Source organism: Taurulus bubalis (assembly GCF_910589615.1).
Source record: "Taurulus bubalis genome assembly, chromosome: 1".
NCBI lineage: Eukaryota > Metazoa > Chordata > Actinopteri > Perciformes > Cottidae > Taurulus > Taurulus bubalis.
Genome location: NC_136589.1, coordinates 6313357 through 6330070, shown reverse-complemented (window position 1 = coordinate 6330070; position 16714 = coordinate 6313357). Strand labels below are relative to the sequence as shown.

At 40.9% G+C, this 16714-nt stretch overlaps 1 protein-coding gene across 3 annotated transcripts in view; it reads left to right on the top strand.

Moving 5' to 3' along the window:
• eml1 (EMAP like 1) overlaps positions 1–16444 on the top strand; it is a gene marked incomplete at its 5' end in the record, with an annotated part of 33151 nt that extends 16707 nt beyond the window's left edge. The window contains 22 exons of one of the 3 annotated variants that reach the window (XM_079231992.1): positions 1405–1543; positions 2917–2964; positions 3826–3954; positions 4141–4169; positions 5800–5826; positions 8814–8943; positions 9933–10082; positions 10715–10784; positions 11023–11133; positions 11248–11343; positions 11437–11571; positions 11738–11837; positions 12006–12157; positions 12652–12777; positions 12975–13106; positions 13807–13874; positions 13976–14064; positions 14151–14248; positions 14605–14692; positions 15087–15182; positions 15276–15406; positions 16001–16444. In XM_079231992.1, the coding sequence (XP_079088118.1) occupies positions 1405–1543; positions 2917–2964; positions 3826–3954; positions 4141–4169; positions 5800–5826; positions 8814–8943; positions 9933–10082; positions 10715–10784; positions 11023–11133; positions 11248–11343; positions 11437–11571; positions 11738–11837; positions 12006–12157; positions 12652–12777; positions 12975–13106; positions 13807–13874; positions 13976–14064; positions 14151–14248; positions 14605–14692; positions 15087–15182; positions 15276–15406; positions 16001–16126 (2270 nt within the window). In that variant the 3' untranslated portion in view covers positions 16127–16444. The remainder of the gene's footprint in view (positions 1–1404; positions 1544–2916; positions 2965–3825; positions 3955–4140; positions 4170–5799; positions 5827–8813; positions 8944–9932; positions 10083–10714; positions 10785–11022; positions 11134–11247; positions 11344–11436; positions 11572–11737; positions 11838–12005; positions 12158–12651; positions 12778–12974; positions 13107–13806; positions 13875–13975; positions 14065–14150; positions 14249–14604; positions 14693–15086; positions 15183–15275; positions 15407–16000) is intronic. The other 2 variants (XM_079231993.1, XM_079231994.1) reach the window with 2 other exon arrangements.
• Between the last annotated feature and the right edge of the window lie 270 nt (positions 16445–16714).

Here is a 16714-nt window from a genome sequence, read left to right as displayed (position 1 = left end):
TCATCAAGGAATAAGAAAGCACTGCATGCGAAATCAGCTGGACATCGTGCCTTTTTATGATGAAACAGAAACCGATTATGATTCTGAGCTGCTGCTAGAGTTCCAGTCTCTGGGGTGACTGAACAAATGCAGTTTTAGTTTGATTTGATTCGGGAGCTGAAGGATGACTCGGACTCAGAGCTGCTTTCTCTTATTGTTCTCCACTTTTAGCTGCAGGGATTCAGCAGCCTGATCCCCTCTACTGAAGCACAGTAATCTGTTTTAAAAAGCTTAGCCCTTAACACACACTGCGAATAGACAATCATGGACACACGTAAACACACACATTCATCTTTTTGAACATGCTAACAAAATTACAACCTCAGTTTACCCCAGCTGCGTAATTACTACATGAAAGACAATGTGTGTGTGTGTGTGTGTGTGTGTGTGTGTGTGTGTGTGTGTGTGTGTGTGTGTGTGTGTGTGTGTGTATATGTGTGTGTGTGTGTGTGCGTATATGTCTGTCTGCTGGATGAAAAGGGGTCTATTAAATATGTATAACTGCAGATAGAGCTTGAATTTGTTATTCTTAGGCTTGCCATGTGTGTGTGTCCCGTTTGTGTTGTCAAACCGCCTTATATATCATCTGTATGGAAATGTGATTGAAACAGAACAATATTCTCAATAAACAGAGAGAGAAAAAACACAGTGTGAATTTGCATTACATTTAGGATTTCTCTGGTGTAATCTCATATGATTCTCTATAACACTGTGCAGCTATTTCTCTTCAAACTCTCACTGAAGAGCATGATATCATTGCGGAGGGAGTATTTTATATGTGTAGTATTTAAGGCTGCAACAATAATTATTACATTATGCATCAAGTAAAATTAGATCAAGCATCAAGCTTCAATTTAATTGTTTATGACGAAGAGAGCGTTTCCTCCTACTCTGCACTCAAGTGAACAGAACACTGGGATGACTCATTAATTACACATTTGTATGGCAGAAGGTGGACAAAGTATAGTTCATAGTATAAAACCTTGTCTTGTGTTGATCATGTTTGTTTTTAATATAAATATCTTTTCATTTTTGTATGTGATTATTGTGGCCAATAAAAAATGTTATGACTTGCGTTCTAACCATATTTGCTTGTGATAACTGTAGGGACACTTTAAACCCAATAATACTAGTCATGTTGTAGAAAATGCATAAATAGAAAGTCATGTAAATACACCTGGTCCCCCAGTGCATGCTGGGAGGCTTTACACTACACCTACCTTCCTAGTACACCAATGTTTACCTCATCTCACTAATTATCAAAATATTTGAAACAGCAGAGTATATCAGAGTATATGACCTGCTACTGGTCCTGTGTCCAGCTTTTTATTCTGAACATGCCAGTTGTTGTCCTTTTCCTTGCAGCCCGGCCAATGATTGCCACCCTGCCGCTGCGGCCCACGGTAAACAACGGGACCATCCTACCAAAGAAAGGCAGCGGGACTCTGCCCTCCCCATCTGGATCCGGATCGAGGAAGGACAGCAGCACTTCAGCCAGCAAGAGGTGAGGAAAAGAAAAAAGAATGCTGCCGAATTAAGTGTGCAAATTATATGTATGTAGCCTGTTGTATATTATTCTATTGTACTTTATCTATTGCATTATTTTCTGTCAAGTCGAGTGTCTGGTATAAACGTCTATGTGGTGTTTAATTGTAGTGTTGCTTTATTGAACCTTTACAACACTGTTCTACGTGTGTTAAATCCAGATACAGCTGCATGTACGCCAGGTTATGAGGTTCTGCATGTATCACATGTCTTCCCAGACATTTTATTTGGCTCGAGACATGTTTCAGTCCTGTCTGTCTGTGCCATGTCGGATCATTCAAGCCATACATCTTCACACATCTGGCTTTTTATCAGCCAAAGCGACTGACATTTAACAAGTGTGATAAACAGAGAAACGGTAGTGTCATCTCGGCTTCTTGTGTTTATACATGCACGTGGAGCACAGGTTATCAATCTTGTCTGTCAGGGAAATAATAGCCGTTTCCCATGTCTGGATGAGATTACCATAATCAGATGAAGCTCAGCAGGCAGCAGAGACCAGCTCCAATCCAAGCAGCTGTTGACTTCCTTGTCGCCTTGTTTCCTTGATTTTCAGTATGTGGATTTTATTTCTGTTTTGTCTTGTGTATTTCCTTTCAAGTTCTTTCTACTTCATGATTGCTTATACGTGTATTTCATTTTTCACTTATTTCTTTAGCACTAGTTTTTCACTTGTCGACAGGGTCATAGCCAGCAAGTAAATTTGTGCTACATTTTTTTTTCTTTTTCGGATCTAAATACTTTTGTCCTGTTTCGTAGCCTTTTCCACAATTACTAGAACCTATTCTAGTGGATGAATAGGGAAACTTTAGTTTTTTCATTTATTTATTGGCCTTTACGTTACGACAAATACTGGAGTGAGCCAATAATATACCCATTCGTAAATGTTGTACATTTCTTCCAGGTTGTTCACACCTCAATATTCACAGCCAAATACAAAGCACATGACCTCAATGTCTGCTTGGATTTAAATGAAGCTAATGAATGACTATGTTTACTGCTGTGCTGAATAGAGGGTTTGAATTTTGACCTACACAGAATATAAAACGTCTTAAGGGCATCCTCTTGACGTTAAATTGCAGCAGTTTCCTTTCTGTGAAAAGCTCAATCCTCTTCAAAGATATTTTTGATTAGTATAGATGTAATGCTTGAGTGAACCAGTCGTCTGTTTATCTTTACGTATTGTGTTTGTCTGTCCCATCTTCCCTCTCCTGCTTGTCCGCCCTCTTGTGCTGTCTCTCTCTCTCTGATCACGCGTCCTTTCCTACTATGATGTTTTATCCTGTTTATGTCCTGTCCACCTTCAATGTGATGTCCTGCAAATCCGTCCAGTTTGCTCTCTCTGTCTCGCTCTACCAGATTTCTCTACCTGCCCCTCAGGTGAGAGGATCACCAAGTGACAGTATGTCACTCGTCACGATATAACATCATCGCTGCATCGCAGCTCCGATGCATGCTAACCATTATATTCCGTTATTAAATCATCTCCACGTTGCATGATAATTGTGACACTTCCCTCGTTGCTAATATTCACTTTTTGTTGTTTAAGGCGTCGTTCTTTATTTGTGTTGTTTAAAGTGTTTGTCTGGGATTAGTCTAAACTGCAGATTGGTCACAGTCGCATCAGTGTTGGCACACACACAACAGCCTTCCCCAATGCCCTGTGGCCCAATTACTATGATTCCTCGTGGGATAACACAGCAAACAACAGTTTCTATTCTGCTCTTTACTGAATAAACACACACCGGCTCTCCAGAAGGGATAACGGCCACCGGCCAGTTTTAGGATTTGAATAGACTTGTCTCCCCTAGGGTGGATTAGGTGACTGGCCTACTGGCTATTGGATTGCTGATGGAGCCTTTTCATTGTTAGAAATGGGCAGGCTGTCTGCACATCCAATATGCAGATTTGCACAAGTCTGGACTGACATTTTATTGTGTGTAAGTGTTGGGAAACAAATAATATCCACATGTATTTGTGTCTCTTTTGCTTTGGTTCAAATTATTTCATACACTGCTGCAAAGTCTCAAAGTTTAAGACTTCTTTCTTTTTTTTATATGTGAAGCAATATTAAATCAACCCTGAGCTGAATTATGAAATGAATAAATCTTTCTTGTAGATGCTTTCAAAAGTTATTTCTGGCCTGAAAACTTTACCACCGAGCAGTTTTAGGAAAGCAGCGTCGGGTAGTTTTATGACCTATTTTTCTTTTTGCCTCTGTCCACCTTCCACTCGCCGCAGCACTGTGAGGAGAGCCAACTCAAACGAACATGTGGGAACTCTTACGCGTAAAGATTCGGGCGACTCCAAGGGCAACCGAACTCGTGCCGGATCCACCGGCAGCAATTCCAGCGGCAAAAGAAGTGACGGGTAACACAAACGCCTCTTAAAATCCACATTGCCCACTTAGTGGCTCACACATTCGTCTTCGAGTTTAACACACCAGAAAAGATGCTGATTTTGCTTATGAAACACTTTCAAATCAAAAACATACAATGGCTTATCTGTAGGCAGGATGCTGAATGACAGCTGTCTGTTTACTCATTTACTTTGCAGCAAACAGAGGGATCCAGTGTTCAATGCAGGTAAGATCTAGAGGCACGGTCATGGCTCAGCAGCCTGACATCTATGATGGTTGCACATGTTCATTCCCATGATCGTATCCTTCACAAGTAACCCATCCACTTCATCCATTACTACATCTTCACATCCAAACCTCCATTCATCTTTGTTTTTTTAATATCTAATTGTTTCACTGTTTAAATTGAACTTCAGTCGTGTACGATAAAATATTATTCCGATACTTTTGTGTTTGGATCTTTTACTCTCATTCTGACCATGGGTCAATGAATGTCATAACCTCTGATGTGTAGAGACTGAGGAGATGTGGAGTCGTGCAAAAACGTACAATATTATATTGTAGCTAGCAGCGCAAACTTCCTAGAGCTTTCCAAATTAAATTAAATTTGATATGAAACACATACATGTAGCCTCATGGATTATCTAACTGCAGTGAGATCTACTACCACATATGCAAGGCTAAAAAAACATTTTTTGAAAGCATTAGGAAATTATATTCACATTGGGGTTTTCTTGTGGAGATTTTTCTAAACACAGCACCATGCAACCTCAGTAAGATAGCATTAGCTCACAATTTCTCTTTTTCATGGCAGATATTTAATATATTTTCAGTAGTTTATGTGATATTTGTGAAGTAGGAGAAATACAACAAAGAGAATCAAAAGCCATCCATTACATTCTGAGTGTATTGTGTTTCCAGAACTACACACAAGATGAGTAGGTCATCTCACATTAGAAAGCAGGAAACACACAGTAACAAGATGATGGACTGAAAATGAAATAAATCAGTATTGATCAGAATTTCCCTCTCCAGCATGATATTGATTTTTGTGTCAATTGAACTGTTGTTTTTCACACCTGCTTCAGTTCTCTTCAGTTCAGGCTGCATCCAAACAAAATGTACAGCTCACTGACCCACTTCATCAAACAAACTACTTTAGTATTTGTTTTTTCTTTAAACTTGAAATCTAATTATAGCAAATACATATAAAACATACTAATACATGTTCTTTGGATATTTTCAAACTGAAACCATCAGATTACTACAGGGTTAATCATCACCACTGTGCCCTGCTGTTGCTGGACATTTTAAATCATTATAGATCATCCTGCAAAGCAGGATCAGGGCCGCACCAGGGCCATAAACTGCCACGAGATGAAAGTTAATCAATACAAATGATAATTGCAGCAATAAATTCTTCCAATATAATGCTTACCTGCAAGTGATTACATGCAAAGTGGTTCATTTTGATTCAGCTAAATGGGCTGCAAGACAAGTATATTTGGTCGTTTTTTTTTTTACTTTCACTTTGTCAAGAAAAGTTAGAAAAAAAAGAAAATTGCTCGATAAAAAATCTGCATTTTTTTTTTTTGCTTTGTAGATTGTTAAACAAAGAAAAAAAAACAGCAAGCAAATGTAATCCCTCACATGGCAGCAGAAGGTTTGACACCATCATGCCAAAATGAGCACCATTAAGGAAGAAGCACTGATTCGTTAAGAGCATTCAGGACAGTGGGAGCTATTCGTTAACACCAGGAAACAGGAAGTGCACTCATATTAGGACAGACCAGGAAGTGAGGAAGCCATGCCAACCCTCACCTGGTTCTTGTGTCTTTCTCTGTGACCTTTACAAGGGATGCGACGTGTGACCCACTGCAAAGGTAGGCTCCCCCCTCCCCTAGCCCAAAGCCCCCGGCCCACACAGCTCTCTGAACACTGCAGATGATTTGTTTTGGTCTCTGGACATGCATCCCCTCTGCTCTGAGCTGCAGTGCAGAAGCTAAGGATAAAATAAGGTCTATTATTTTATCATTTGAATTTGTATCTTGTTTGGATGTCTCTTCCTAAACATTCTGATATCCAAAACTTTAGAGGTTCCCTTCGGTGTAATGATCAGAGAGCTGTCCAGACAGGGGCAGGAGTGGGTTGACAAAGTGTGTGTGCGTGTGTGAAAGTTACATTCCTTTTATTGTCTTCAGACACACACACACACACACACACACACACACACGCACACATGAATCCTGCCTAACCTCCACTGAGAGCCACGTCAGAATGATTGCAGTGTTTGCACATGTGTGTCTCCACACTAGTTGTTTAACTGCGGTTGAAGCCGCTGCTTTACCAACCGTGTGTGTGTGTTTGCTCGCAGCCTCACTTTTGCTCGTAGGCATTTAGTTTCTGTCACCATAGTAACAACACAAATATTTCTGACACTCGCTTCCTCACAGCCGCTTTGAGTTATTCTGCGAACACTAGACTCCTCTGTTCTGTGATTTAGTAGATTTGCCGCTGCTCTTATTATATTTACAGCCCTCTAAATGAATATTTGCATTACAAACACATTCAGTCTCGTGTTCTGTGGGTAGTTCCTGTTGAAGTCTGGTTGATTTAACTGCTTGTAGTTTTCTCACATGGCCTGAAGTGTCGGATGTTTGTGTGTAGTAACCTTCAGCAAGTTCACAAAGCTGCCAAGCATTTAACGAAATGACTGGAGTTAAAGCTTATTTCGTCCCAGACATATTGTTGTTAGCCATTCTCTTAACGGGATCATTTATTATTATTATTATTATTTAAAGATAATCTGAGCATTTTACCACTGAAAGCATCTAGACCAGTGGCCCTTTAAGAGGAATCGGTGTCTGCTTGCATCCCCTCTGTCACAGGTGTCATACAGTACATTTTACGGTTTAATCTAAGAGGGATTTATTCCCCTAAACCTCTCAATTTGTTTCCTCTGAATAGTTATTAGAGGACAAAACAAAACGAGCATTTCCTAAAATATTTCCTGGAAATAACTATGTGAAATATTGTTGATCGAAGGGTAAATGAGGATTTTCTGGAAAGAAAAGCATCATTAAAGCCCAAGTAAATATTGTATTTATTGAGTAGTCATTTATTATTGGAAATGTTACTCTCCATTTATGACCAAGAGACTCTAAATTACACTAGCTAGCTAGAATCTACATGAATGTGTGCATCAAAATATTAATGTTGTTCTGTCCTGCCCCTTTTAATCATCTCACAACTCTCAGGTTAACCTTGTGACCTCTTGCTTCGGTCCTGACCCTTAGCTTGAGAACCACTGATTTAGACCAGTGAGGCAGGATCTTACTGATGAGACAGTGGGTGGGAGGTTTTACTTAATTAACCCCAAACTTAAAATCCCAGTGTTTGATCGTCACATTTAACATGCAGGTGGTTTATAATAGGAGTCAGTTTCCTCGCTTTCCTTTATGTGTTTTACCAGTTTAATGTAATAAGTGTGACACAATAAACAGCCATTACATCTGTCTAACTTATCCCACCAACCTCCTCCACTCTTTACGTTTCTTGCTCCTTCGCCCTGCTGGTCCCCATTTGTCCCCGTTTGGCCCCTTCCACCCAACCGGCTTTGACAACCTCCACCACTCCTCTCCATCATGGGCTCCTCTGCTCTTTTCCCCCCGCCGTCTACATTATAGTCACAGTACAGCTTTGCCTCAGCCGCTCTGCCAAACGGAAGGGGACCAGTGGCAGCCCCGCTGCTTCGTCTGTAACATCCCGCTCAGCCACCGGCCCCCAACAAACCTCAGAAAGCAGCAAAGCAGACATGGCCAGAAAGGGTGGTGCTGGCAGGGTGCCACCGGTCAGGAAACCCCCGAGTTTTAACCTCCAGTTAAAAAAGTCAGGGAGTTTGTCATCGTACTCTTCCCTTGATACACCCAGTTATCGCAGCCCCATCAAGTCTCCCAGTCAGTACTTCCAGATTTGTTACTAGATAATCAAGTCCTGAAACACAGAATAGCAACTCTCACTTTCCTAGATATCAATGTGTTTATTCCAGTTATCAAGCTGCAATGTGCCCCAGCCGCTCAGTACAGAGCAAATTCATGCTTTCATATCAGAATACCATGAAAAACACCATATAGTGGGTGCGTCCCACGTGTCCTCTCATATCAAAGAAGTTGCAAAGAGATGGCAGGGTTTTTTTTGGAGCATCCCCTAATAAAAAACGTATCCAAAATCCATTATGTTATCTTATATTTTAATATTTTATTCCAATGAGCATTAACAAAAAACGTTTCTGGTCATTAATCGTTCATTTTGTTTGTTTTGGTTCCCTTAATGTTTTCTGCATGATATTCTTTTCCATTATAAATTGCTGAGGATTTCTCATTATCTCCGCTTATAAGCTTGGATCTTTTTTTTTTTTTCATAACATTTTCATTGCTCTGCTTGTGTCTGCATTTTATGTTGGTTAACATCTGCTGTGAGCTGAATATTTATGAGTGTTGAAAGTGTTTGCAGTCTATTTTGCGCTCTTTGTTGTCATAAGAATGTATTTGAAATGACTAATAAAGTCAGTTAAAAAGCTAATTTGTTTGTTTGCAAATTCTGTCATTTGTTGTCTTTAATTGAGTCCATTTCATAGCAAAGAAATCCTATCACAACTCTCCATTACCCTCTAATCCCATCACTCCATCATCAACATTGTCACCCTTGTCATTCATATCATAATAACATATTGTATTATGCTTCAGTGTCATGTCTGTGCTTTTTGCATACTTGTCATTTTTTATTTTATGTTGTACTGACATGATTGCACCGTTCACATCTGTGTTTTCCTAAATGCTATCTCACTGACTGATCTTTTCTGTTTTTCTAGAGGAAGGTTATGTGAAAATGTTCTTGAAAGGTCGTCCCATCACCATGTACATGCCCAAAGACCAGGTGGACGGCTACTGCCTGGAGGCCAGAGCCGACCTTCCCAGCAACAAACTCAAACTGGACTGGGTGTATCCTTTTCTATCTCTTTCATACATCATCTTTGTTTTGCCCAAAGGATTTTCTGAGGAAACAAGAAGTCCTGCTTGTGATTTTGGAAAGATTTGAAAAGTAATCTTCTGAGGAGAGTAAATCCAGATTGTGCTGTGATGTAGTTGAGAGAGGAAGCTGACACATGTGTCGTCTCCTCTCTCCCTGCTTGTCAGAGTAGATCTGCTCAGATGTTCATTTTCCCCGTGTGGTGCTGCCGCAGTTGGAAACGGGCTCATCGCTCTGCAGCCTGCAGTCTGCAATAACCTGCACACAGCCCGCCGGCTGAGGCACAACCAGTCAGCAGCTCCTCTTGGGCTCTTTTATTTTTACTTTTGTTTCATTTTGTGGTTTCTCTCAATCATTTGTGGATGAAAGAATGAATGTAGTGTGTTGTTCAGACGAGCCGCAAGGGAGACAAAGAAAAGGTTAAATCTGAGGAGAGATGAACACAAACGCACACACACACAGAAATATATGTGGGCTGCAATTTCTTATATGTATTCAATGAACTACTAGAGTACAGATAAGAGTAGACACATGCACACAATGTTAGTCATTTGAATGCATTATAATGTGTTTTTGTTATTTCTTAACTTCATGTTAAATACCAGTTAATAATAATATTGCTAAATGTAACAACTGCTTGTTAGTGTGAGCAAATAGATACTTCACTTTTCTGTCCTGCAACAAACACATTTTCATTAACAATTACTTTGCAGATTTTTTTCTAGATTCTTCTCTTGGTCTATGAAACATCAGAAAAATCACTGTTGCACAGTTCCCACACTGTTGTCTTTAAAGTGTGCAGTCTAAAACCAAAATATATTCAATTTACGATCAAAGAACACAAAAAAGCAGCAAATCTTCAGAAGCAAAAAGCTTTAAGAGGGGGACGTTTGTCAAAAAAAAAACCTACTTACTTTGGATTCCTTTTCTGTTTTATTCCTTGACCTTCTTTGATGTCCAGTTATGGTTACCGCGGCCGAGACTGTCGCTCCAATCTTTACTTGTTGCCCACTGGAGAAACGGTGTACTTCATCGCCTCCGTGGTCGTCCTGTTCAACGTGGACGAGCAGCTGCAGCGACACTACACCGGACACACGGATGACATCAAATGGTGAGAGGCACCTGGGGATTATTACGGTGGATTATAACCTGAGGTGACACTTTGGTCATCTACTGCCGTTTCATATCACATCTGTCATCTTACCTTTCATCTCGTTTCCTTGCTAGAGTTGACACACAGCATTTCTACAATCCTCACAGGCCGTAGAATTCTTTCTTTTCTTGATGCGTAGTACGTGCAGAGTAACTATAATGAGGGAAAGTAAAGTAAAGGGTTGGTGTGTCTTGGCATGAGGCATTTGTGCACAAGCGTGACAGTGTGTATAACAGTGAGGGGTAACTTTGGGGTTAATAAAGGTTCAAATTAATAATGAACACTTTGGATTACAGACCAAAGGATGGATTGACAACTAATTCGTACTCCTTTGAAGACAAAGTGTTCAAGCTCCACACATGCTATGATGCTGCTACACCGCCGTACCCAAAAGGGGATAAATTCATCTCAATCCATTTAAATTCCGCCTCACATTAGTACAGACAGTGTGTGGTAGCTAAGTGAATATCGTATTCACAGCTTTAAAAGCCTCCTTTCATGTTGTGCGAGCACGTTGCTAATCTTTATTCAAGCTGCCCTTTTGATGTTGAAAAGGCTTTCAAATGTTTTCACGTCTTCCTCTTCACCAGCCTGGCTGTCCACCCTGATAAAATCACCATAGCAACCGGTCAGGTGGCGGGCACCTCTTCGGATGGAAAAGTAAGTGAGGTTGATGTTTCATCACTTTAGTATTCAACATCTGATTTATTAGTAGAGTGAGGAGTTTTGCTGTTTTATTTAAGAAATGATGTTTTACCCAGCTGGTTCAGGCAATTCTGCTTAATAAACAGACTGAGAAGTTGAAATTCATAACTTATATGATCAATGAATTCCTCACATTGCATCATACTGATGGTGCACCTCTCCTGTGCTTGTGTGTGTGTGTTGTTCCTGGTAGCAGCTGGCTCCTCATGTGCGTGTGTGGGACTCTGTTAGCCTCAACACACTCCATATTCTAGGCGCAGGCTTCTTCGACCGAGCCTTGGTCTGCCTGGCTTTCTCCAAGTCGGTGAGGAAACACCACCAACACACTTAACAAGGAGTTCAGGGCAATTTCTGTCTGTGCTGTGTTTCCATTTAGTCAGTGAATAAACATGGCGTTGTGTCTTTTTCTGTGCGTCAGAATGGAGGGAATACATTGTGTGTCGTAGACGACTCCAATGACCACGTCCTCTCGGTCTGGGACTGGCAGAGAGAGGACCGACTGGCTGAGGTCAAGGTGTGTGTGCATGTTCTTTAATTCAGACATAACCTGAGATGCTGCTCAAATCATTTGGGTGTAAATGTAGATGTTTTATGTGTTTCTCCTCAGTGCTCCAACGAGTCGGTGTTTGCTGCAGACTTTCACCCGACAGACAGCAACATCGTAGTGACCTGCGGCAAGTCCCATCTATATTTCTGGAACCTGGAGAAAGGCGTGCTGGTCAAGAAGCAAGGACTGTTTGAGGTGAGACAACCACATGGTATGTCAATACTGTGAAGCAATCATGTTTGATATAGAGGCACAGATGCAATCATAACAGTCTGTGGTATGATATCCCACTTATAGCTATAAAAAGATCATCAATGGGAGAAAAATTAAACCATATGTGTGTTACTTGTGTTTCTTGCAGAAACAGGAGAAGCCTAAGTTTGTATTGTGCGTGACCTTTGCAGAAAATGGAGACGCCATCACAGGAGATTCAAGTGGGAACATCCTGGTGTGGGGAAAAGGCACGTTTTATTTAAATTGTTGAACTTTTCTTTGTACTTAGTGTCTCTGACTTATCTATCGATCACTCTGTCTGTCTGTCTGAATCTGCATAATCAAGCACTCGACCTTTATGTCCGTCTGTCTCCAACTGAACCTTTTCATCCATCTCGTCTGGTCGCGTCACACAGGCACTAATCGTATCAGCCACGTCCTCCAAGCAGCTCACGAGGGCAGCATCTTCGCTCTGTGCATGCTGAGGAACGGCACGCTGGTTTCTGGAGGTAAAGACCGCAGGCTCATCTCCTGGGACGGTAGCTACCAGCAGATACAAACAGTGGAGGTGAGGAAAAGTTCATCAATATTTCAAGGCTGCTTGGGGAAAAATAAAGACTTTAAAATGCATAAATCATACTTTTAAGAAGTATTTTATTTCAATTATGCCTGGGTTTTGTTCATGTTTAGCTTTCAAGCTCTACAGCATCCTAATGATCTGATTTGATATTACCACATTCTGTTAATATGTTTCAATAAAATGCTAAACTGCATATCCAGCTCCTTTTAAAGTAGCTGGCTTATATTAGCCAGAAATTGCTCTCTTGCCCGAGGCGGCAGGCTTTGCATTCTGAACGCTGCACCATATCATAAATATTACAGAGGCCGAGATGAGTTTGTGCTCTCAGTAAGATTCATGGATATTTATAATGGTGATTATTATGGACCACTCATGTCTTATTTGCTCTACGGAGACCATCTTATGCAGTAAAAGATAAATTGATATTGAATCTGGCAAAATGTAAACGGATGGTTTACATGATGATCGTATTTCCTCCACAGGTGCCTGAGCTGTTTGGTCCAATCAGGACCATCGCAGAGGGCCGAGGGGAGACTGTGCTCATCGGGACCACGAAACACTTTGTTTTGCAAGGCAGTTTGGATGGAGAGTTCATGCCTATTACGCAGGTAGATAAAAGCGTCTTAATACACTAACACTGCAGCCAACGACTATTTTTTACGATTGATTAATCTGACAGTTATTTTTTTGATTCATCCATTCATTATTTGGTCTCTCAAATTGAAGAAGGTTTCATTTAAAAGGCTGTGATGTTGTAGCAAGAATGAATAGAATTGAAAGAAGAAAACTCTCCCCCCTTCTCCAGGGTCACACGGATGAGTTGTGGGGTTTGGCTGTCCACCCCTGCAAGCCTCAGTTCCTCACCTGTGGCTATGACAGGCAGGTCTGCCTGTGGGACTCAAGTTCCCATCAGCTCATCTGGACCAAGAGTATGGAAGTAAGTTTAGCCCACACTGCCACCCTGGGGGCGGTCATGGGAATTACACAGCACACAACGGCCACTATTTATTTGATCAAGAACAAGAACTGCACATTTAGCAATTTAAATGTACATGAAAACAACCTTAAATTAACTTAAATCTGCCTTTTAGTCTCCAACCCTGAGCTTCACTCTGCAGAATGTTTATGTAAACATCCAAATTAAGTAACTATAAAGAACACAAAAACTGTATTGTACTATTATTGCATTATTTACTATTATATTGCAAATATAAATATTATCATTAAAACCATTTTGTGAGATGGGAAAGGTGTATTGAAGCGGAAGGCTGGTAACAAGTTTGTATTTGATTAAAAAGAACACAAAGTGTAAAACTTAGAGTATTTACTTTTCATAATTACCATGAGAGGCCATCAATGTGTTCTATATAATAATGAAAATAATTTTAATATATGAAGTAGGAATCCTTTTTTTCAAATGTATTTATATATTTGTATTTGATCTTTTAAATATTTTGTTATATATTTAGGTTGTTAGGCCTGTTGTGTTGATTTGTTTGTGTTATTTCTTTGTGTTTATTAAGGTGTATTAGTTTTATTTTCTATTTTGGTCGGTTTCAGTGCAACTATTTGTTTTAATCAGAAAACACATTTTTAAGAAGGGGCGGGACTAAATGTACGCTTCCTGTTTCTGACAGGATGCTGCCCAATCAGCAGGCTTCCATCCATCTGGAGCTGTGGTTGCCATAGGAACCCAGACTGGCAGGTAAGGATCACCCCTTCACCAAAACTCAGTAAAGAAATATAGTGTTTCCATGACAGTCATTTGTAGACAGCAGATCTCAAAGAGCCTGTTTGCTCCTGCAGGTGGCTCGTGCTGGACTCTGACTCCAAGGATCTGGTCGCCGTGCACACAGACGGGAATGAGCAGCTGTCTGTCGTGTGCTACGGGCCAGGTATGTTCTTACCGTCTCTTTTCCTTTTCGTTATTTGGAAATTTACAGCACAATAATCATCCTGTCTTTTCTCCTTCTTTTTTTAGATGGTAACTTCTTGGCCGTCGGTTCACACGACAACTACATCTATATCTACGCCGTGGCGGAAAACGGGAGGAAGTACAGCCGAGTGGGGAAGTGCTCGGTGAGCACCTGTATTTACCGTCCCGCCTCTTCCGTAACTCCGTTATTTTTAGCTCCACCCAGCGTCATCTTTATATTTAGTTCCCTCCTCAGCTCTATATTTGGGCCTCCGCTCTGTACACTCTGTCCTCACTGTGTGTGGATGCAGAAGCTGTAAAAGAACAAAGGACATAAGCTGAGTCATACAGCGCTGCAGATACATAACATAATGATTAAGGGCTGCGATATCAAATCAAATGCATATTTTATTTTTATTTTTCTGGTGCTTGACGCATCATATTGCCTTTACTGCAGGAACACAGGGAAGTGCCTGTGAAGGTAAATGATCTAACTTGGTCCTTTTGTATCAAATCTCAGGGCCACTCTAGTTTCATCACCCATCTGGACTGGTCAGTGGACTCCCAGTACCTGGTGTCCAACTCAGGGGACTATGAGATACTGTATTGTAAGTATGACCACTGTCGTCTTTGCTGTTTTGATGGTACGCTCTGTGGCATTGTTGGTTGCTGTTTGTTAACACACTATTCAAAGTTGGCGCCTCCTCTCCCCGGCAACAAGCAAATGAGTCGAAGCACAGACTTCACCTGGCTGTGGCCTGTCTGTGTGTGTGTGTCTGTGTGTGTGTGTGTGTGGCTCCGCTTTGTCAAACTGTCACACTGATGGCAGCACAGCAAAGGAGAGGGACGAATAGCAGGAAATCCCTGTATAGTATATCGAAGAGTGGATGTGGACCCCTTAAACATTGGTTTCAAATCTACAGTAGTTCTCTATTACACTTTTTGTAGCAGCACCCTTGAGTTATATTAAAACATGTGTGTTTGGCTTGTGTGTTTCCCCAGGGACCCCATCAGTGTGTAAACAGGTGGTCAGTGTGGAGACCACCAGAGACATTGAGTGGGTCACCCACACCTGCACTCTGGGCTTCCATGTCTTTGGTAAGTGAAGGCTCCTTCCCTGTCCTCTTTAGGTGAGCGTTTATGTTTTAATGTCCCACCAATTGACGTCTCTGTGCCCTCTCTGCTCCTCAGGCTTGTGGCCCGACGGCTCAGATGGCACCGACATCAACGCCGTCTGCAGGTCCAGTGATCAAAGCCTTCTGGTTACCGGAGACGACTTTGGGAAGGTCCACCTATTCTCGTACCCCTGTTCACAGTTCAGGGTAAGATACAGTGTACTGGGGCACCCTGGTGGCTTCTGGGTAGAGCGGGTTGCGCCATGTACGAAGGTACCATGATGTACCCATGTCTATCTAATAAAGAAAAAGCCCCAAAAAATATATCTAGATCCTCTGTGGATTAATTCATCACTGTATACGTGTATACTATTACAGTTCACATACATACTTTGCATCCTTTGCACTATCTATTGTTTACATTTAATTTGCTTTAATATTTTTTACATTTAATATTGTTTACATTTAATTAATGAATATACTCTGCGGCTGTAAATATATTTCATTCCAGTTAGTTGTATTCTATTCGTTTGTGTATATTTAGATATAGATATATGTTTATATTTTACTTGTTTTTTTTTTTTATTTGTATATATCTTTCATCCCTGTTGCTTCTTTATATATTTGATCTTTTATCTTGTGTGTTTATTTGTATCTTCAAGTTGTACGACGCTACTATGACAAGAAATTTCCCCTTGGGGATTAATAAAGTATCTATCTATCTATCTATCTATCTATCTATCTATCTATCTATCTATCTATCTATCTATCTATCTATAACATTTTTTGTCTTCCTTTCAGGCTCCCAGCCACGTGTACGGTGGCCACAGCAGTCACGTGACCAATGTGACCTTCCTGTATGACGACGGCTACCTGGTGTCAACTGGAGGGAAGGACATGAGCGTGATGCAGTGGAGGATAGTCTGAGCGAGGCGGCAGAAACAGACACTGTTGTTTTATTACTGCTGCTGGGACCTGAAGCCCAGACGAAGCAAACTGAACTGAACTGCACTAAACTGAACCAAACCGAACTTAAATTAACTCATAAGCTAAAAAAAGGGTGGATCTGCTGAACTGAAGTGAATTGACAGAAGAGGAACTCAAGGTTTTCTTCCTGATCTGCTCTCAGATCCTAAATGAGAGGAACTGTTGGAGGTGTTTTGTGCAGTTGCTTGAAATACAATAATCCTGAATATGTCACCTTTTCCTTTTATGTAAAGAAATAAATCTCTCTCACATACTGTAGCCAAGTCACCAGTGGCATGAGTCAAAGCAAAACAAACGGCTCAAATCCAACTAAACAGAACCAAAGGCTCTGACTTTCTGACTGCATCTGCAGAGTTTCACTGTTCTTGTGTTGTGTACACTCGGCCACAGATGATGAACTGCAGAGGTTCATCACTGTGCTGGAGATCCAAGAGCAGTGGAACAAAACCTGTGTACGGAAAGAAAGAACAGAGGGATTTTCTAATTGTTGAACTTTTGTGTATTTTGTATTTAACAACTCAGGAAAGC